This window comes from Netta rufina (assembly GCF_964035555.1).
Source record: "Netta rufina genome assembly, chromosome: 3".
Classification (NCBI taxonomy): domain Eukaryota; kingdom Metazoa; phylum Chordata; class Aves; order Anseriformes; family Anatidae; genus Netta; species Netta rufina.
This window is the reverse complement of record NC_140125.1, coordinates 51,932,071-51,956,084: the sequence shown is the minus strand read 5'-3', so window position 1 is coordinate 51,956,084 and position 24,014 is coordinate 51,932,071. Positions and strand designations below refer to the sequence as shown.

General features: G+C 34.5%; 1 protein-coding gene across 1 annotated transcript in view; it reads right to left on the bottom strand.

The window, feature by feature from the left end:
- The window catches only part of ADGB (androglobin), a gene marked incomplete at both ends in the record, with an annotated part of 117,103 nt that overhangs the window by 39,095 nt on the left and 53,994 nt on the right, over positions 1-24,014 (bottom strand). The window contains 8 exons of the mRNA XM_084284422.1: positions 800-934; positions 4,268-4,406; positions 6,432-6,599; positions 10,102-10,216; positions 12,451-12,592; positions 13,646-13,745; positions 15,411-15,474; positions 17,669-17,871. Of these exons, the coding sequence (XP_084140548.1) occupies positions 800-934; positions 4,268-4,406; positions 6,432-6,599; positions 10,102-10,216; positions 12,451-12,592; positions 13,646-13,745; positions 15,411-15,474; positions 17,669-17,871 (1,066 nt within the window). The remainder of the gene's footprint in view (positions 1-799; positions 935-4,267; positions 4,407-6,431; positions 6,600-10,101; positions 10,217-12,450; positions 12,593-13,645; positions 13,746-15,410; positions 15,475-17,668; positions 17,872-24,014) is intronic.

The following is a 24,014-nucleotide window of genomic DNA, read 5'->3' as shown; positions in this document are numbered from 1 at the left end:
TTCTCTCTCTCCATCTCTAATCACCTTTTCTCACTTTTTCACTTGTACACTCAAATCACATTTTCCTACTCCCTTTATCAGAACATTTCTTTAACCGAGTTTAAAATCATTGGAAATACTAAGCTCTGCCAATGACATTTAGATTTCTTAAAGCCTAAGTTCAAATTGTTATTTGCTATACACATTAAAATAAACCAACAAAAGACCAAGAAAATAAAACACAAATACATATGAATGAAAAGAAACTCTCCAAATGTATTACTTTCTTAATTTCCTTAGGATTCTCTCATCACAGGTGTCCACACATATTTTCTTGTAATTTCTACTGTATGTGATGATTTCTACTGTATGAGACCATCACAAATTTCTACTGTATGTCTCATCACAAATCAACATGACAATGTTAAAATATAGTTTAGATAAACACAGACAAACCTACTTGTTGCAATGATGTAAAAGAAGGACACATATGCATGCTTAAAAACTTTACTTGCTTTTGCAGAAAATAAGCATTTAACCCAGCTCTAAGTGAAAACTATCTTAAAGTAGATTCTACTTTAATACTTATGGAAATCAACGGCAGGTGTCTTACATTACTTTTTAGAATCATATGTGCTAAGTGGTTAGGTGGAACACTCTTCATAGTTTTATATGAGATTAGTAATTGAACTATAATGTTCTACTGTATTTTGGTTCACTTTAACTAGGTATAATTAGGAACAAAATCTTTACAGTAAATATTTGAACAAGATGAAGCATGAAACATTTTTTTTAAAAAAGGTAATTTTAAAGGACACACCTGGTTTTCTGCTATTCAGTACTTTCCTCACATAAGCCCCCCTCCAAATGGCTTGGAGTTTAAGAGCCGCTGCTTCTTCTTCAAAAGTGGGAATTCTTTTCTGCCAGATACCAGGGGAATTAACTTCAGAACTCTCTGAAGTAAGGGTAAGAGAATGAGCAACATCATTAAAGCTGGAAGTCCTGTAGCTGCTTGCTATGAAGTGAAAAAATAAACAAATGATTTGAGAGCTATATTAGAGAAACATGGTGGTTTATGCATAAAACTTCCATATAAGACAAAAATATGGCTCCTAAAATTTTCCTCCTATAATGACAAAAATAGACACCATATACTGTGTAATTACAAAGTTAACATGCAGCTACTATGATACTGCCAAATACCAAACCATCAAATCCTTACTTCTTTTTACAGACAGCTATTTCAGTGTATTGTTAAAAACCAAATCTTTTAATATAATTTCAAAATAGCCTTCCAAACATAAGCCAATAGAATTTGATGCATCAAAACCTGAATCTGCATATAGCTTAAAAGAGCCTCATAACATTTTAAGTGCTTCTATCTCTCAATCTGATCGTTTTATGAAGTAAGAATTTAAACACTAACATTATTCAATATATTATATTCAGCCTTTCCTAAGGAGCTGTAGAATAAGGGTAGGATCTATGATAAACTGGGAGTTCATTTATCTGACTGTTAATTTGTGTAGCAGTTTTTGAGTGGAACTGAAATCAGTAGGATCTGAAAAATTACTGATTAACCCTGTGAAGGAATCCTTGCCTAGAATTAGCATTCTGGAAGCCATCAGTACCAGGATTTAGGGAGAGGGTATGGGGAGCAACACTACAAGGAATCAGTGCCAGGAGGCCAGTTTGGAACTGCAACCATATGCAGTGAGGAGGGTGAGACAGCGAGAGGGGAAGGAAACTGTGCTCCAAAATGAAATACCAACAAACAAAAAGGAGGAGAGAGTGCTGCTTGAAATGTAGGACAAACTAGCTTAAGAAAAGATATTGCTGTCATCAACAAGATCACACATTTCAATCTAATCTCTTGTATCAAACATTGATAAAATTGATTACTTCCAAACATCAATCCTCATTATTGTCTTATTTCCAAACCCCAGAAAACTTCTTTAATATCAAGTGACTCTGAAACACGCTGTGTAGTGGTGCTACAATACCACTTCAACAAAGTACGGATCAGAACTCAACAAGATTCATGGTACAGCCACTTTTATAAGATGTATGTGCATGTTCTGTGCATGTAAGCACAGAATAATATAGACTGGAGGGGACCATTGGAGGCCATCTGGTCTAATCTGTGAGGCTAAAGAATATATGGATATACAGTCAATTAAGCATTGATTTGTTTCTAAATATACAAATACAGTAACTTGGTTGCAGTGTCATGCACAGAAATGACAAAACCTCACTACCTATTCACATAAACTGTCAAAAGTTACACCAAGTCAGGATGAAAACTGGAAACACTGATTGTCACCTGTGCTTTGCTACCATCTACCTATTTTTCCCCCACCATTTGGCTTGCTTTATGCTTTTTCAAATGTAGCTGTCTCCATTTAGTATTCTGGGATGGAGCCTGAACAAAAGCATGCGCTTACTCTAATGCAATCTTTATTAAGCAGGGCAAAATATATACATCCAAAGGTAAATAAAGGCAAAGGGAAACAATTCACTTTCCAACCTTTTGTGATTTAGGTCTGGAAAAGCAAAAAAAAAATAATAAGAAGATAAATTTTACACTGTAGGAAAGCAAACAAAATTTTTATTTGTCACACATTTCTTCCACTTTTTATGATTTAGGTGGGGAATCAAAACAAACAAACAAAAATAATCTGCCACACTGTACCTTATAATTCAGTAACATGTATGAGGTCTTTGCTATATGAAAATTTCATATATTGTAGCTGTATTGATTATTCAAATCTAATGTAAAAATGCCTTCTTGTTCATTGTTGACAAGTACTTAAGGTTGGATTTTTTTTGGAATACAGAAATTAGTTGCACAATCATAGAAATTGTTGAAAAATGTGACGTTGTCGACTCCAAGTATTGTTACAAATGTCAATAGACAGGCCCTTATAACTTTTACTCTTGTCTTAGAATATAAATCTGAAAAACACATTGAGTTATGTAGTCATTCTGTCTGATTCTTCATCTTTTATATATCAAAAACAATAACCTTCAGATTTGGAGGAAAATCCCCATTAAAGCATCAACAAATATAGGTGCTTTCTCAAAATTTATTAAATTATTTTGTTAGTAAAGATATTCGTGTAAATTTTAATGATTTTTTTTATACTGACTTTCCAACATAAAATGACTAATGAAAGGAAAGTTATAACCTGTTTTGTTGACCAAGAACAAAGACTTCATATTGTAAGTTTATAACTGCAGAAGGGGAAGCTAAGTAACCCTGAAAGAATGGTCTTTAAATGGTGAAAATGCATCTTCATGCCAGTTTTTCAGATTAATTCTTTTTGTCTTGATATGAAGCCATAAACATAAAGCTTACATTAATAAAATAAATATTAATAGATTAAAAAGTTACACATATAGTAAGATAAGTCTATGGAATAGAAAAAAGCCATGTATCTGGTTGCCAGGTGAACTTAATTCTAACTCCTTATGCCTCCAGCCTGCATACAAAATGAGGAAAAGAACCTGCAATGAGAGAATTATTCTGGGAAGGGGAACCAGCAAAGCCTGTGCACCTTATTGCCCCATTCAGTGTCACCAAACTTCCTGTCACATTCCCTATAATATCATGATCCCTCCCACAGTACCTTCAGATAGCTAACATACCCTAATCACAGGCTGGAGATGAGGTGGATGGTGCTGTAGCTAGTTCCCACACTACACGTGTGACTAGCCAGAATACTATCCAGCAAACACAATGATTTGACAACCAATCAAGGATTCAAACTAACTAAACTAACAACTAACTAAGGTTTTTTTTTAAAAAAAAAGGGGGGGGGGGGGGGGGTAAGGGGAGGAAGGAAAGGGGGAGAGCGAGCTGGTAATCAATCCACCATCAAGAAATAGAACTTTCAGTAAAGGTAGTTACTTGAGCCTTCCCTTGCTCTCATTTCATGTACACTGTAGCTATTTAAACTCATTTCAGGTGATAATTTGAAAAAGATCCAAGATCTGCAGTATACCAGGTAAAATAAAGTATCTGTAAGTGCTCTTTAATACCAACAAATGCAAATCAAAGAAGACAAAGAGTGATTTTATAAATTAATAAAACATAAACATACTTAACAAAGACAAGGTTTAGTTCTATTATCAGATCTGTTGGAAATCTTGGGCATCTCATAGGAAGCAAACCATTTCTCATTCTTAATGAACCAGGAGAGAAAACACAAGATTAGTGAAGAGTTAATTCCCTCCAAAATAAGAATGGCATATATGTTCAAAGTGATTAACAATACTGGTCCAGTACCTGAAGACACACTGTCATCCTCAAAAATCTCAGTGTCTTTAAAATCCAAAGTGAAGGATCTGAAGGCAAACTTATATCTGTAAGGAACCTTCTTGCCCAACACATACTTAATCAAATACCAAAATGCACTATTGAAAACCTAAAATCAAAAAAGAAGAAAAACATTTATCAGAGAATTATTCATTTTTAAAAGCTGATCTATATAGCTTCTCATTAAAGTTGCAAAAACTGTTTCTTTTTCATTACATGTTTAACTTCCTCTCATACAGTAACTGAAAATTAGTCCTCACTTGTGGGACTACAGTGCTTCATGACAGCAATCAAGAGCAAACCTGTTTCATACCTGACTTTTTAAGTACAGGACAGAATGTAAAGCATGTTTTTATCATCCCAAAATAGTTTATCGTTTTATGTAAAGTGAGCTGATTGCCTCAGACCAGAGGATGTCAGAACACACAATTGCCGTCATAATAGATGGCATTCTTATTATAAGTTTTAGAACAGAGACAAACTGAATGGGCATACTTGAATTAATCGATGGTGCCACTATCAAAAGTAAGAATATACTGATGGATGAAACGGGAAAATTTGCTGTCTTATTTATAGGACTAAAGTGATGTTTTTATTCTCAACACAGCATTTAACACAATGTTAAATGCTGTTTAACAAGCAGAAATCCAGTCCCTTTTTCCATCCCTAGCTAGATTAGAAAATTTTAAGTGTATTTTTCAGAGCTTGTCTCTCAATTTGAATTAAAGAACAGAGCAATAACTCAATGGAAAAAATATTTATCTGATTATTTTTCTCTTTCATTGTCCTTATTTCCAAATTGTTCTGCTTTCTGGAAACATTTTATCTCCAGTTATGTATAGTAATGTTAATAAAAACTTCCTTTGAAAAAATTAACACTGGCAAAGAGAGAAACTACTTTAATACGTGTTTATATTCAGAATCATTTTTCATTGTTTACATTAAAGATTGATTATTTCCATATTTTCATTCATGAATCACTGTTGGCTAATTCAGTGCCTCTCATTTATTTTATGTTTTGTTGTTGTTTCTTTTTCTTATTCCTTTACAAATATATACACTGCTTTTGTGAGGGGAGAAGAGAGATGCCTCCTGAATCGTTCTTCAAGTCCCTAAGTTTTACACATTTCATAGTAGTAAATAGTAAATACATTTAAAATTTGTATTTTCTATTTCAGAGAGGACTTTTTGGACTTGGGAGAGAGTCCAGTGCAATGCATTGTCCAAATGCAAGTTCAAATGCAGAGAGTCTATGTTAGAGGTGGCATGAAAATTGGCTCTTTCATAAGAGATGCACCTGGAACTGTTTATAGTTCTCCTGTTTTGCTGATTTTGAGCCTGGTATCAAGCCTTTACATCAAAAAAAAAAAAAGACTTAGTTGTTTATTGTTTTAATATCATCAATTTTAAGAATATAGTGCCCTTTCTTCTATTCAGTTTTCTAAAATAAACGATCTAAACTGTGTGAACTTTCCAGTACTTTGATGATTAGCATACCTTCTTATATCACGTTTTTGTTGCACTTTCTTCATAATATTGAAAAGTTACAGTACAGAGGTCTACACAAAAAGTGTAACTTTTTTATCATGTATACAAAGACCACTGAATTCATCACATACACACAGCATAAAAGTGAAATAAGAATGTGGCAGTTTCAAAACAACACAAAATAAACTTGGAAATACCATGCCTGAAACAAAAATTCATTATTGTCTACAGTAACATATGCTGTATCAATGTTTTCCTGTACCACCAACATTAGACACAGAAAGGAACCATGCTGGATTTTTTTTTTTTCCATTTCAGGTGGTGTTTTTTAAATCTAAACTTAAGTCATAAAATTAAATTGCTGATATTTCATACCCCTCAGAGTGCCTAATGAAACTGACAAAATGGGAGGCTAAAATTTAGAGCACATAGCACACATATTAAAATGTGTTCATATTAAGAGAAGATAATTATGGTACACCATTGCAAGTTTCTATGCATTCACTTAATAATGAATGCCACATTTCAAACTAAGGTAATGTCCTTTTTAAACGTATAATTATTGGTTTGAAGTAGACAACAATGTTAAGCCATTATCTGACTTCTGTAGCCTTTAGACACATCTTCATTAAAATTGTTTGTTCACCTTGAAGTGTTCTTCAGCCATTCCAGTACCATGGAGGCCAGGAGGACAGTGAGCTAGCTTCAACTCCTTCAAGGCTTCAGAAAGTTCAGGCTTATTGCTGAAATTATTTATCACATTACCTATAGCTTTCAGAATAGCTGTAGCTTGTTCTATAAATCTGAAGCTCTCCTGGGGAAAGAGCAGAAAATCAACCATTGTTAGCAAGATTGTTCTAAGATTTTCTTTTGTTTCATTTGTAGGCTGTGATAGTATACAAAGACTTTTTTTCTGTGTTGAAGTATTAAAATTTTTTTAAATCAACTGATTGTTATTAATTTTATAAACCATTAAATCAATTATGTATTAAAAATTTAAATTTAATCAAAATTCAAAACATGCAAAATTTCACTGAGTTTAGCTATTGAAATGTAAATATTATAACAGGTAGCATAATGCATATCTATTATGGATTTTATTTTTCCTATATCTTTAGTTCTAGAAAATTTATTCAAAAATAAGAGGCACATATAAACTTTCTATTGCAGTGTTAAGATGACTGCTGTCATCTGAAATGCACAGCATCTTTTCTATTATAAAAGGGTACAGATGAGTATTTGTGTCTTCCTAAAATAGTCCAAATATATGCTGCCTAAGCCATCATTAATCTTCATCAAGATTTCTGTGCAAATATGTGGACACTCTCCTTCTAATGATACTCTGAAGTAAAGGGAATAGTTTAGCCAAAAGTCATTTTTTAATGCCGCAGCTTCTCACACTTAAACTTTGCTACAATAAGCATTGCAAATTTACCTAACTTGTTTTAACATCTAATTATTAGGACCCTGATTCACAGAATCACAGCATGGTTGAGGTTGAGGACCTCCAGAGATCATCTAGTCCAACAACACCCCTGCTCAAGCAGGGTCTCACCTAGAGCATGTTACACAGGATTGCATCCAGGCGAATTCTGAATATCTCCAAAGGAAACCTTACAAACTCTCTGGGCAGCCTGTTCCAGTACTCTGTCACGCAAACTGTAAATAAGTTCTTCCTCATATGGCAATAAAACCTCCTGTGGTTCAGTTTATACCCATTATCCCTTGTCCTATCACTGGTCACCACTGGGAAGAGTTCAGTCCCATCCTCTTTACATTGTCCCGTCAGCTATTTATAGAGGTTGATATGTTTCCCTCTCAGTCTCCTCTTCTTTAGGCTAAGTAGGCCCAACTTGCTTAGTCTTTCCTCTTAAGACAGATGTTCCAATCCCTTAATCATCTTTGTGGCTCTATGCTGGTCCCTCCCTAGAAGTTTTATGTCCGTCTTGTACTGGGATGCTCAAAACTGGACACAATACTCCAGGTGTGGCTTCACCAGGGCAAAGTAGAGGGGGAGGATCATCTCTCTCGACTTGATATCCACAGTCCTCCTGATGCAGGCTAGGATCGCATTGGCCTTCTTGGCCACAAGGGCATACTGCTGGCTCATGGTTAACTTGCTGTCCACCACAACCCTCATGTCCCTTACTGCAGAGTTGCTCTCCAGCAGGTCAGCCCTCAACCTGTACTGGTGCCTGGGGCTGTTCCTCCCCAGGTGCAGCACCTTGCACTTGCCCTTGTAGAACCTCATGAGGTTCCTCTCCACCCAACTCTCTCTCAAGCCTGTCCAGGTCCCTCTGAATGGCCGCACAGGCTTCTGATATGTCAGCCACTCCGCCAAGCTTTGTATAATCAGCAAATTTGCTGAGGGTGCACTCTGTCCCTTCATCCAGGTCACTGATAAGTTGAATAGCACTGAACCCAGTAGTGACCCCTGGGGGACACCACTAGCCACAGGCCTCCAACTAGGCTCAGCACCATTGAGCACAAACCCTGAGCTCTGCCATCCAGCCAGTTCTCAATCCACCCCACTGTCCACTCATGGATCCCACACTTCCAGAGCTTGGCCAGGAGGATCTACATTGCTATATAAATTTGTTGTTATACTCGTCTTTTAATTTTATTTCACTGCACAATTGAGCTCTAGAAGTTACACTCCCTCCCCATCTGTCCATGCCAAATATTTGGGCATAGCGCTTGCCAAAGAAATCTTGAAAATACAGATGTCAGTGATATCTGTCTGGAATGTATGCAACAAAGACCAAAAGCTGTAATAATTACTCTCTGTGGCCTCTTATCTCAGTAATGAAAAGTTGTTTGAATCAATTATTTATTTTTAGGGATAAAAGCTACTCTGGGATTCAGTGAGTAATATGTGACAAAACAAATGGGACAAAACAAATTTTATTGATGCGACAAATTATTTTTACTAGACAGGTACGTTTGAATATGGAATGATACTCGTACATGTATTTTACCACTTGCCTCCAACAGAGAACTTATACACAACCTCTGATATATGTATGTCAGCTAGAGTATTTTGAGTATTCCATTCCACACTGCTGTTCGATGTGAACTACTGTACTATCTGATGCTTGCTTCCACATTTATACCAGACAGCTGTTGCAAAATCCAACTCAGTACTTGTTATAAAACATATTTCTTATATCTTTTCATCCATTTCATACTGAATCACTGAATCACAGAATCACAGAATTTCTAGGTTGGAGGAGACCTCAAGATCATCGAGTCCAACCTCTAACCTAACACTAACAGTCCCCACTAAACCATATCCCTAAGCTCTACATCTAAACGTCTTTTAAAGACTTCCAGGGATGGTGACTCCACCACTTCCCTGGGCAGCCTGTTCCAATGTCTAACAACCCTTTCGGTAAAGAAGTTCTTCCTAACATCTAACCTAAAACTCCCCTGGCGCAACTTAAGCCCATTCCCCCTTGTCCTGTCACCAGGCACAACCTGGCCACCCCCACAACAGGCCAACCCCCACCTCTCTACAGCCTCCTTTAAGGTACCTGTAAAGAGCAATAAGGTCACCCCTGAGCCTCCTTTTCTCCAGGCTGAACAAGCCCAGCTCCCTCAGCCGCTCCTCGTAGGACTTGTTCTCCAGGCCCCTCACCAGCTTCGTCGCCCTTCTCTGGACCCGCTCAAGCACCTCCATGTCCTTCCTGTAGCGAGGGGCCCAAAACTGAACACAGCACTCGAGGTGTGGCCTCACCAGAGCCGAGTACAGGGGGACGATCACCTCCCTAGCCCTGCTGGCTACACTGTTTCTGATACAAGCCAGGATGCTGTTGGCCTTCTTGGCCACCTGAGCACACTGCTGGCTCATATTCAGCCGACTATCCACCATCACTCCCAGGTCCTTCTCTGCCTGGCAGCTCTCCAAACATTCCTCTCCCAGCCTGTAGCTCTGCTTGGGGTTATTGCGCCCCAGGTGCAGGACCCGGCACTTGGCCTTGTTGAACTTCATGCAGTTGACCTCAGCCCATCGGTGCAGCCTATCCAGATCCTCCTGCAGAGCTTTCCTACCCTCGAGCAGATCAACACACGTGCATAGCTTGGTGTCATCTGCAAACTAACTGAGGGTACACTCAATGCCCTCGTCCAGATCATTGATGAAGATATTAAAGAGGACCGGCCCCAGCACCGAGAGGACTGGCCCCAGCACCGAGGACCAGCCCCAGCACCGAGAAACATAATAACAAAATGAAGATCCAACAGTACTTCACTTTAAAACTAAATAACAGTCAGAAACAGCTTTAGCATGATGTTTGACTGGTTCTTGCTATGCATACCTTTTCTAGACTTGGAATCACAGCATCCTCTTCTCCAAAAACACATGGCACCATGCTACAGAGATGAATATGGTACCCTATGGGAGAACTTACTGTGAATAGCAGTATGTGTCGCCTACATTAAAGAAAAAGAAAAAAAAAGTTTTGTTTTAAAGTCATAGTAAATCTTACATTTTTCCTTTCATACGAACATTTGGCAAAAATGAAATCCTTTCCTAATTTTTTTCTAGTTCTTCAAATCCTGTATTTCTAATTTATTACTTTGCAAGAACTTCCAGGTATAGGCTGTAGGTAAAATAAGAAAAGTCACTATTTTGTTTGTTTATTAATTAGATTTTACTCCTGTTTCTATATCAAAATACATGATTTCAATATTTATTCAATATGAATAAATTCAATATTTATTCAAGATAAATGTTCTGGTCATAAAAATAACTTAGACCATAATTTCCATGTTTGCAACAGTAAAAAACAGAAAAAAATAACAGATGTTTGGTAGATAAACTTTTCAGATTGGTGTCTTTGTGTAGCAACTGTGGGCCAAACCATCCAACCATTATCTACTCAGGTGGCAAAACACAAAAATTCAGTATGTTATTGGCTTGTGCCTATCTCATTCTTGTGTAGCTCACGACAGTTTCCAATCACAAGTCAAAATATTTCCAACTATGGTTATACAACACTGGGGTCTCAAGCTCCTCTCTCCAGTGAGTAGTTTCCTACAGTCCCTCTGAAATACGTGAGAAATCTACTGCCATTAAATAGCGAAGTTTCATGGTCTTATATCATTGTCAGAATGGCATTGAGCTCAGTAGGCTTGTAAAAGCTGCAACTTTGTTTTAAACAGAGATATAGCAGTGAGAATAAAAAAGGAGAGTTATATTGCTAACCACGGCCCAAAGATTTTATTAAATTGTGTCTTGTTTGGAGTGAAATGTGAGGTGCCCCCTGGCAACCAAGAGGCAGAGGGAAGAATCTGCCTTCCAGGCTGAGCAAGTCATTTTTCATTAGGAGTGAAATGGGGGAGTGGTCAGTAAGCCCATTTCTTTCCCACACCTGCTGTAAATTAAGGTTTACTGAAAGCCTGAATAGAGGAGAGAGAATCAAAAGTGGGATGATTAACTTTTAGAATTGCCTGTATCTCTAGTAACTTTGAAGTTTGCAGGTGCAAGAAGAAGAACTTATTTTGGCTTCATTAGAGGACAGGGGTATGCAAATTTGGAAACTACGCCTAGGAAATGCGTGTGCCAAAGAACTAATCTACAATCAGAATAGTACATGTATCTTTTCTATATTAATCCACATCCAGACAATTAGCAGGCTCTATTAAATATCTAATTTTAATATCAACATGCTAGCATTGTGTGTTTTTTTCTCTGTGCTTATTTATTTATTTGTTTTTGTTGTTTTAAGGGATTTAAAATATATGACACATATTTGATATATACTCAATCAATGCTCTAAAGTACGTTTTGTTGTACTCTAAGTATGTAGCATGATACTGATTTATATTTTAAGAAAGAAACTATCTTAAGAGAGCAGGAAAAAAAAGCAAGCTGAAAGTTCAGATCATTACTTTCCAAATACATTTTGTGTCATCTTTTTGATGTGTTTTTGGTGTGTCTCTATTTTTGGAAATGAAAAAGGCCTCAATGAATTAGCCAGCAACCTCCTGCTTAGGGCAAGATACAGTGATGTCATCTTTCACTGCAAAGATTTTCAGAAACTAACAAATATCAAAGGCTTTTGCCTTTCATCTATTTATTTTAATAATCAGGCAATGCTTCATACTACATATATGGAATTACATACAAAGATAAATAAATTACATTAAGCAGTAGTAATGCAGTTTTGAAATAACTTTAGAATGTGAGGTAAGCTATGCAAGGCTTCTTGGATGCCCTCAGAATTTCTCCTTTCATGGTTCATAAATCCTATTTCTATGAACCTTCTGCATTATTCTTTCACAGTTCCACTAAAAATCCTATTTTTTTTTTTTTTGGCATTTTGATAAATATCTCAAAATCATTCTAGTTAGAAATAATGTTAAGTAAAAATTGTATTCTAGTTCAAAATATTTTTGTATTAAAACATATAAACTAATAAACAGGATTTGTCTTGCTAAGTACTATTAAACAAGAGCAAAAAGTTCAAAATCTTTATAAGGGCTTGGTTAATTATTTTAAATTCCTAGTAATTTTGCAGTCTTACCAAATCTTAGCTATCAAACAGTTTGATATTTCAAAAACTTACATTTTAGGAAATAAAACCTTAGTTACTATGTAAAGTAAAAAATCGTCTCAATCTCTAGGCACAAAGAAGCCTTCAGAAACGAAGGCTCATACATACCCAACAGGAAGATTTAACACAGTAGCTTTAGTTGCATATGTATGCATCTTCAGAACAAGCTCCCCAGGAGCTGCACATTTCCAAGAGAAATGTTCAACCATCAGTGTTGCCTTTGAAGTACTAGGAGCCTCTTTTTTAGTAGCTATGATAAGAGAGAAAACCAAACAGAAATACCAACAAACAAACAAACAAAACACAATTAAGGGGAAGGCATAACAGTTAAAATTAATACCAATACATTTATGTGAATATAAATGACTGTGACCTTACAGTCATTGAGATCTGTATATAGGTTTTGATAATGAACAGAAAAGATGTAGTCATTAAAAATATTCAGGTGATAAAGAATATGGCTAATTTGTACTGTTTACTAGAAAACCACGGCTAAAACAAGGCATTGAAAGAATGTGTAAATTTGATATCTTCCAAGTCACTTAAAGATGCTCTAAAACTTCTTAAAAGTTTTAGAATGCATAATCTGTTATCTTGCAAAGGAAGTGAACACACATAGCTTATATTCCTACTATAGCTTAGTTATTTTAACAGGTTGATTAGGTTTTGGCATTGTTTTTGTTGTTGTTTTGTTCTGGTTTTAAGATTTCTTTTGGTTATAGCTGCTGTACTCCTGAAGCACTAAAATTATGTTTATACCTGATGTTCAAATGTCTTTTTAACTTAAGCTGATCGTCATAATATTCATTAGCTTTACTATATGCTATTCTATGATTCCCATAGAATTCAAGCAATTTTTATTTAAACCATCCAAACTTTTGGATTTTGAAATAATCCACCTTTAAATGAGCTTACTGTGCATTGGTTTAAAAATCAGTTCAAAAATAATCTCGTCATATCACTAACTTTACTGCATTTTTATCAGCTAAGGCATAAAGTGGCTTTCAAGAATGAAAATTACTTAGATTTAAAAAAAAAAAAAAAAAAGAAAAAGAAACACAAGGAAATCCATATCAGAAAGATATTGATGAAAAGTATGCATCAAAACATAATATACAGTAAAGGGATCCTTTCAAGAAAATATTCATTTTCAACATGAAGTAACAAGAAAACATTCCTTAGACTTTTAGTGTATTACCAAGAATCAACTTTACTATTTAATGCTAACCTATGTCAAAATACTCCATGACTAAGCTCAACTTCATAAACATATTAAACATACACTTTTCTGCATTGGCCTTACCTCCAATGTCCCAGCGTACTAATGCAGAGAAACTAACCAGTATTTCAATGGGATTCAGACTGTCCACAAGTAAATAATAGAGGACTCGATCATCAGTAGACTGTATAGAAAAAAGACATTTTCTTATCTTTCATTTTTTACTATCTTTCATTTTTATTGAATATGGCCTGCTCAGACTTATAAAAAGCATTAGATTTTGGATATTATGATCATAGATACGGTATGAAAACGAAATTAATCGTCCTTATGTCCTCCAAACAGCAGACATCATTCGAGCCCAGAGCCTCATGCTGCATGTATGAATGATATTGTTCAGGTAGGAGATAAAAGAAAATGTAAAAGCTTCTTGAATGAGAATTCATCTACTTTTACATGATTTTCTTTACATGTAGTACTTCAGTAGTTCCCCGTGACAAACAGCATTTAACAGAAGAACAAAATGTTTGCTTTGTGTTGCAACTTCCTGACTCTAGTTAGATACAGTAAGCTTATAAGAAATAAGGGCTCTTTTAATTGGTAAACATAACTGATTCTGCCTCATTATGTATGGAGGCAGCATTTTGCATTCTCAACTTTAATACAAAATTCTTGTTCAAATATCAAAAACTGTAGAACAACTCTGCTGTTCCTTCCTAGATATTCTTCAAAATCTGAAGGTGAATAAGCTTCTTTGCTTCAGCACTCTTTTAATATGTCAGCTTTTTCCTGAAGACATATAAATAAGTTTTTGGTGTTTGCTCCTGGAATAAAATTCTGTTGGTTTTGTAGCATAATTTAAAGTGTTTTTTATAATGCTGATACAGAATTTGCCTAATAGTGTAAACACCTCATGCTTATCAATGTAAAAAATAGAATGATGTTATAGCAAAGGGTGATTAGATACGTTTTTAGCACACCACCACAGAAGGTTATATAGTCTGTATTTGATTACGGCTTGTGGAAGTATATTGTGTAATTTTTGATTAAAATTTGTTATGATTTGATTATAAATACAGAGAGGTGTAGAGGCACTACAATTATGAAGAACAATCTGTGTAGTTAACTTTCTCAGTACAGAATTTTACATTAAATTCATACCTGGAGTTTATATTTAACAAATTACTATGTAATTACACTACAGTTACAGCATGCAACTAGAGCTGGAACAGGATATTCAGACATGTTGAATAACATTCTGATAATATGAACTAATGGCAGGTTTAAAAGCCATCATTATTTCAGTGTAACTGAGGGTTAGTTCCACATCAGAACTTGATCATAGAACTTGGTATGTAAAGAGAAAATGGAGGGCTAATCTAACAGACCCCTGATTTGGGTACTAGAGGTGACAGATGAAGATGAATGAGAACTGAAGAGGAGATTCTGAAGCTGAATCATTATTGAAATTAATTTAGAAAAGTCTCTAAATAGCTACGAGGCAGACTTCTTTCAAGATAAAGGACGGACATAGATGTGTTTCACTCTAAAATATACTCTCACCACCAACTTTTATGATTTACTTATTCAATATGTCTTGAATTATTCTGCAATGGCAATCCACAACATTTTTTTCTCCTTGTCTTAAACACAACGAAATACTTCTGGGTATTTTCTAGCAAACATCATCATTATATTGACTATAATAATCCTAAGGTGTTATTATTTTTTCAGTAATAGCAGTTCTATGTGGTGTACCAATGAAATTTAGAAAATATATACTATTGAATTATGTAAAGTTTTCACAAAAATTTTTAAAAATACGTACAAACTCAATATAGTCATATACCTTAAACTCTGTCTTCTGGTAATTGTAAGTATATGTGTGTGGCTTATGGAAAACATACAGGTTCCTAGGAAGAAAACAATACAAAACAAAAAGTGGGAAAATAATCTTAGTATAAATGACATATTTCAGGTAAATGTCTTTTTCATTGCATAAGATACTAATTTTACTTAGTAAATGCATTATAATCTTCCATAAATCACAGCTATTTCTCATAAATGATTCAGTATTTTTTGCTTCATAAAAGGACAGTACAATTCATCTCTGGAGAAAGCAGCTGATAATAATTTATACTTTTGCTGTACTTATAAAGTGCAGTCCACTGGAGGTCAAACCACTAATTTGTCCTATTAATCTGTAATCTATGAATTGTAATAAACTAATAATTTCCATGCCTAATAATTACTGTAATGAAGTTTTCTATGAAGCATTTCACGGTAAGGTAGAACTCTTTTGTAAAGTTTATTAATACCTCTTTCAATTACCTGGTGACTACTTACTTTCAGAAACTTTATCATAATTCCTGATAAAAAAAATAAAATAAAATAATACATATATATATTCTGATCTTGATTTAACCAAGGACAATATTTTGGCTTCAGTGTTAATTTAGGATGGATGACATTGAATGTGAAGTCCAATGTCTTATATAAAATAAATGTTTTGATTACTCAGATATTTTATTCATGATTTATTGCTGAAATATCAATTCCTACAATGACCAGAGTTTTTCTGATTTCCCAAAGGTGATACAAACTCTGAAAATTCATCTTGTTTTGATGGTGTGGGAAATATAGACTAGTCAGATAAGGAAATGCTTTCAACAGAACTGACTGGTAAAAATTAAAATGATATGCACCTAAATTCTTCGAGTAATAAATTCTTCAAAAGTGAAGAATAAGTTAAGAAGAATAAGTTAACTCATATGAACTTAGGACAGGAATGTAAGAAACTGACAAATGCTCGGTATTTCTTAATATTGCTGTAGTCTACAAAATGTCAACACTATTTTAACATTTGGCTAACAAGTCTCTATGTCACACTGTTGGAAGGACTTCGAATTAAAAGAAAAAGTCTTTGCCTCTCCCCCCCCCCCCCCCCCGAAAGCTCTGAGCCTGGGGTCCCTAAAATGAGTCAGACAAGCCTTAACAAGCTAGTTCCTGCAGTGCTGCTGGTATAAAAGTTATACCTTCTCCCTTATATACTCCCCCTGCATGTCTTATCTGCTCAAGAAAAACATTAATTTATGAAAATAAAAGCTTCACACAAAAAAATCCCAATTACAAACTAAAACGAAAAAAAAATAAAAAAAAAAGAAGCGAGAGTTTTCTCTGAGAAAATTACTCCCGTCAGCAATGTGAGGTTGTCCAAAGGAGCTGTATTCTTCCAGGCTCCTTAAATACAGAGAACTGAAGTTAAAGGGATACGCCAGAAGGGAAGATGGGGACTGGAAGGTGGGGACCAAGAGAAGGTAGAAATGAAAAATGACAGCAAGAACAGCATGCAAGCAACGTGACAATTACAAATAGCAGAATGATTTTAAAGGACATCAGAAAAGGGTGTTTAATTTTAATATACAGATCAGGTTTGAAATATATATAAATACTAAGTAAACTACACAATTTTTAAAAGAAGAAATTTTAAAATTGGTGGGAGAATACAAAGTTTCTTTTCTGGAGTAAGTTCTGAAGTAGTGGGGAAAAAAAAAATCTCACCTAAGGGCTGATGTGCAACATAAATGTTGCACTTGTCTTGATCCCTCTTGTCTATGCTTTATATGCTACACATGCATAATGCCAAGTGCTAAGTGTGAGTAAAAATGTGACATTTAGAATTTTTTCTCTTTCAAATACGGAAGATTTCAACAACTTTTATTGCTTTAGAATTGTAACGTTCACAGACTGAGGCCAACCAGTGGCTGATGTGTCAGATTAGAGCATCCGAATTGCTTTGTGCTCCATGACCTACCATGTTCTACCCACATTACATACAGTGTGTAATACACTTCATGAAGCTGATGGCTGTGTTCTCTGCAGTACTCTGGAGGGCACACCCAAGACAGCCTGGGGTTGCACCTTCAGATTCACTGCCAATAGAGACAGTAAATCTGGTCTGAAGCCTTGGGACTACCCTAAAAGGAAGGATAGTTATACAAAAAAGATCTGTTGAGAATAAATAGATTTTATATAGTCACATTTCACATTTTATCATTATTATACCATACATTTTAAGGAATACAACACAAAACCTCTGCTTCTTACTGGAAACAAACACAGAAGTCTTCAAAGCTAATCCAGGTTTCCTTGGAAACAGAAGTAATTTCTGACTTGATTTCTTCCTTTGATTTATCCTCTGTCTGGCTGTTCATATCAGTATCAGCTGTTTCTGACATTTGTTTTGCATCAGAACTAATATTTTCATGCAATTCTTCTGCAGAGATAAGAAGACACACAGATTCAATACACTAATAACATATACATCAAAGTAAAATTATATTTATTTTGAAAAATTATCCTGAAATTATTAGGGTATTTTCCATACATCTTAAGAGTTTAAAATAAAATAAGATAAGATAAAATAAGATAAAATAAGATAAAATAAGATAAAATAAGATAAAATAAGATAAAATAAGATAAAATAAGATAAAATAAGATAAAATAAGATAAAATAAGATAAAATAAGATAAGATAAAATAAGATTAAGATAAGATAAAATAAGATAAGATAAAATAAGATAAAATAAAATAATATAAAATAAAATAATATAAAATAAAATAATATAAAATAAAATAAAATAAAATAAAATAAAATAAAATAAAATACAAAGTTCAAAAGATGACTGAAACAATTCTGTATAGGTTCTTGTTGCCTCCATCTGAAATGAGCATGTAAGAAATATATAACAATTTGTCCAAAGCTTCTGTTCAGTGCAAAGCTGGTGTGGCAGTATGACATTTTTTTTTTATAACCCCCAGAAGACAAAAAATATATGAGAGTGAGGACATGAAGACCTAGTTTTGCTGCTGGTACTTAGGTAGTACTCCTTTGATACTACACACACAAGTCTGTCTAACTACTTGTTAACAGAAGTTAATTTGAACAATATTACCTTTGTTTTCTTGTAGAAAAATCTGAACTATTGTCATATGTATACCAAAATATTAACACGGAATTGTCATGTAGAAACATTTTGTAATCATTTAATAACATTTTAATTTGCATTGAAAGATCACCTTTCTCTGCCTTTACTCTGTGAGATTCATCTGAATTGTTGTAGGACGTTTAGTCTTCTCCAAAAAGAAGTATTGAGGAGAGCTCAGAATAGCTGAGATTAATAGAAGAGTTCAAACATTAACAGCTATTAAATCAGAATGTTTCCTAAGGAAAAACATGAGGTAATATCCAAACAGGTTTTTACAAATCAGAAAGGTGATTAGAAAAATGCATAATTTATATTTAAATATGCTTTGTAATATTTCATGGTCAGTGAAACATATAGCGATCTGCTGAATAATAAGTTTACCAGATATAAATGGCTCTAAATTATTTTTGCAACTATTTTTCAAGAATGAAAAGTAGTGTAATGTAAGGAGATGTCAGAAGATAAGATTTCTGAGGAGTGACCGAGGGGCTTGAGATTTAGTCTTGAGAAGTGGAGGTTGAGGGCAGACCTCATTGTTCTCTTTGACTATCTGAAAGGAGGATGCATTGAGGAGGGTGTCAGTCTCTTTTCTCAGGTGACAAGTGATAGGATACAAGGAAACAGCCTCAAGTCGTGCCAAGGGGGATTCAGATTGGATATTAGGAAGAGTTTCTTCCCAGAGAGGGTGGTGAAGCATTAAAACAGGCTACCCATGGAAGCAGTGGAGTCCCCATTCCTGAAGGTATTTAAGAGATGTGGGAACATGACACTAAGGGACATGGTTTAGTGATGGGACTTAGTAGGTCAGCTTGATGGTTGGACTTGATGATATTAGAGGCCTTTTCCAACCTAGATGATTCTATGATTCTTTGAAATGTGCCGAAGACCTTTTTCTCTCCCTTACCGTATGGAAAAACTTCTTGAAAGCTTGAAACCTAGGCTTTTTCTTAGATATAAGTTAATACAGCTTTCAGGCCTCTAGTGAAATAACCACAGTGGCTTACAAATCTGCCTATCACAAAAAGGGGCACCAGAGATGAACTATGCCTTATGCCATTGCCATCTGCCATTACCATCATGCCATATGCCATTGCCAATGGCCTTATGCCATTGCCATCTTCCTACAGCTCGATGTTTCTCTTCATTTTGAACACCAGTGCTAGAATACTATCAATAGACTGTGTTCAGAATCTATTGGGTCAATAGATCTCTGATGGCTTCGAACAGAAGATAATGTTCCACCTTATTTAAAAGTCAATACATAAACCTTTCTGTTGATTATGCATGCAAACTGGGGCCAGAGGAAACCATAGCCCTCCCAGTACAACTAAAGGAAAGCAAAAGCAGTGTCAACAAAATGGCTGAATTTTCCCCACTAGCAAAATATCATATGACATAAAAATGTCATATTTTATCCTTTTTTATCCATGTATTCCAAAGAATATTCTGTTCAGAGCTTCCTGGCTCCATACAGAAATATAAGAAAAAAATAAAACAAGCTGCTTACATACATTGTATGCAAGAAGTGACACTTCCAGCTATGAGAAACTGCTAACACTGGGTTTTACAGTGAAGATATAATTTATGAAATAAAACTATAAATAAATTTGAAGCAAATCTTAAAAGCTGCTCAGTATAAATTATTATTTTAAGACTGACATATGGATGATAATTTCAGAAAATAATTGCCCGTAATTATCATATAATTTATTCCTTGAACAAATGCAAATACTAATCAAATACACAGGGATGTAATGTAAGCATATTATAAAGTTAAACCTGGCAAAGATCTTTAGAAAAAGGCAGAGCACATTGAAATTCAAGAACTTGATACTGCCTAGAACTCAAACTACAAAGATTAATGCTGCAGTCAAGACCAAGAGGAAAAAAAGTAACTTGATTAATCAGTTAAAACACTCAGGTATAGAAGTAATACTAAAACATCCACTGCAACAACAACAAATTGCAACAAATAAAAGCAGATGAACAAGTAAGAGCAAACCAACATAAAAACTCAAATAATAAATATAAAAAGGGAAAAAAGAAAGAGTAGAACACAAACACAGATTAGCAGAGTTTATTAAACAAATCCCTATTTTTATGGTAAGAAAAAATTGTACTGCATGACAATATCAGAATTATTAGAAAGAGTAAAGTTCTTAAGAAATTGAGAAGACATTTCTAAGACAGTTAACATCAAAAGCTGTCATTGGTTTTGATAAGTGCTCATTATTTTTCAAGCTCTGGCTTTTTACTGAGGTGCTTAAATGTAAGTCAAGCTCCCTCAACAAACTGACTACATTTTGGGTGCTGACACATTCAGTATCAGGACACTTTTTATCTGGTTATTTGTAGTCATGTCCTAGCTCTTTAGGAGAACACACAAATTATGAATTCAAGGGACTGCTAGCCAAATACATGATAATACTACCCTGTAAAAAAATGTTCAAAATTTTTCAAAATTGAAAAATATTTCTCTGCTTCATTTATTTATTTATTTATTTATTTATTTTGTAAAAAGCTATAGACAAACTGGTTTATGGGAATAGATGTACAAAAATGGAAGTTTCCCATTTAGAGCAGAAATTTCAGAGTCCTCAAAGACCCATGTGGTCACCGATTCTGATGCAAGGAAAGGATATAGAGTCAAAGATTGGGAAAAGGAGAAGAGTCAGCCCCTTTTGGTGGTGGACAGTCTGCAATACAATTGGATTATAAGTACTGAGCAATTTCTATTCTAAAACAATGCTATTCAGCAGCACAAAGTTAACACTATGAGGGGGCAAACTCATCAATTTGTTGTACAAAGGGTAATGAAAAGAACTATTTTAGTTAACTAAATATGACAACAAAAGAATGAATTTCCTACAATGCTGTGCTGATAGCTGAAGAATTATGTTCATCTCTGCTCCTTGCATTCCTATATGGGGAAAATTATATGGTAAGTAATCCTCTGAAAGTATTTTATATTGTACAGACACAAAATGTGTCAAAAAGTCATTGCACTTGTTACCTTGTAAATACTCTAAATTACCATGTGTATTTTAAATTATTAATGCTATGTGTTTGATAGTGACCTAGACATATGTAGATATGTATAGACAGAGTAGTACGGAGGTCTGAAAAAAAAATTATCCAAAAATGTTACTCTACCATCATGAACAGAATATGTGTATCTATTACACCATTTTAGCTATTATTTTGCACAATAAGATATTTTGCTGATGATTGTAAAATGAGAGAGAACACTACTTAAACATGCTCCAAGTAACAATATAGAGAGGTCTACAACAAAACACAGAAAGCAATGAAGAACATAAATTGCAAATGCATTTCAGCCATAAAGAAATGTGAGGAAATACTGATATTCATTCAACTACATTTTTTTAATTATTATTATTTATTTATTTATTTATTTATTTGCTCTGTCATAGATTCTCACAAAATCACAGAAGGCCAGGTTTGAAAGGACCAGACCATTAATGAAAAACTCTGCTGGGACAAGGTGCATTAGTCCCCTTCATGTGTGCAAAGAAACTGAAATATCAAATCTGAGCTGCCTTAAACCAAATTACATTTTCATTATGAAAAAAGCATTATATAATACTGCAAAGCTGAAAGCAACTCCAGCTACCAACTTCAATAGAACATCAAATTCTAGCCTCTTTTTTGGAAAATTTAAAGATTCTCCACACAATCAGAGAAAATATCTAGAAAATATTCTACATCTGAAGTGTACTACTTCGATATATCTCATATGTATAACAATAATGTCACACTGAATAATTCCAGCATGTTTATTTGAAATTTCACTTTCTGATCTTATCATATCCAGACTGTATTTTAGTGTCATCATGTTTCTGGATAAATATACTGGAACAGCAAGATTTCTGTGAGATAACATATAATCATGAGAATAATGTGATAACATGAATGAGTTACATCAGATTCACTATCTGCACCAACAGCAATTAGGAATCATAGAAAAGCACTTTATCTTGTATATAGCTGCTTTATGGTAAAAACAGAGCAGATAGAGCAAGTGTAAATTTGTGAACATTCATTTTATTACAGAGCACAATTAAGTGTAATTATATGTTTTAGGACATTTTGTTGTTGTTGTTCTGGCAGATTTGTAAAGCTATGATTTTCTACTCAGGACATTCGAGAGAAAGACAGTGATGCACCATATTTACAACAAATGTGAGAGGACAAAGTTTCCTAAAAAAAAAAAAAAAGGTAGTGAAGAGCAAGAAAAGCATTCATTTATATGTTTAAATTTGCTTGTAAAATAGCACTGCCCCCAATAGGAATGCTTGTCAAATCTGCTGTAAGTGAAGAGAAGGAACTTTCCTGACATCAGACTGTCCATGTATTCAGCTGTCTGATGACCTGTAACTGAGCTCTGAAGACATAAAGTTATTGGATCCTCATTCACATACTTAGCACACTTTGAAAAATTTTTAGGAATGATAAAAACATGCATTAAAAATCCTATACTGATAAATAAAACATTTTAAATAAGATTTCTCAGTTTCCCTCAGTCTTGGTTCATGATTCATGTTCTCAGACATTATGTGGAATTGAAAGTCTCAGTGAATCATTTTGGAATAATAGGAAATAACCCTCACAATGTACAGTGCATGACACAGTGCAAAGCATTAAACCAAGATTTATTAGTAAGCCTTCTGTCCCAATAGTTTTTTCTTTTAAAATGATTTTTTTGAAATGGGGTTTGTAAATAATTAAGACATTAAAAGAGGTGTGTTATTTAAAAAAAAAAACAATCATATCACCTAAAGTGTGCATAGAGCTCCGGTCTTTGAATCCAGTAACGATTATTAACTATATAAAGATGTAATAAATGGATTTTACATAGAGAAATGACAACACACAAGTGGAGATTGTGAGGAAAACCCTAACCTCAGCACAGAGGATTTTGTTACAGTAGTAATGTGAATTATTAGTATTATAGGTCAGAGGATGTAAACATGTCCACTTCCACATTTTCCTCTGTTATGCTATGAGTGTACGAACCTCATGGAGAAAGCTGTCCACAGCTCTCTGTAGCATGAGAAAGTTTGTTATAAAACAAAACACAAGACTATCGTGATATTTTGTGGACATACACAACATACCAGTATAGGTATCATAGAGATTTCTCAACTCCTCATGATGTTTGCTGATAAAATTTCACAACAAAGCAAAAAGATCTTCCAGTAGATGATAGATGCAAAGTTGATCGATTTATACAAAAGAAGAGCAACAATGGGAGCCATCTCTAGATTACCTAAGCCACAGAGTAAGCCATCAGCTTTCTCTCTTCTGGCTATTTTGGCTACAAGAAGTGTTTTTCAGAATGCAGCATGCAAAGACTGTAAAAAAGACTGAGGGATTTTTTTCCCCAGTGGAATTAAAAATATATTTATTTTTTTTTAGATAACCCTGCATTTTCTTGTTCTTTCA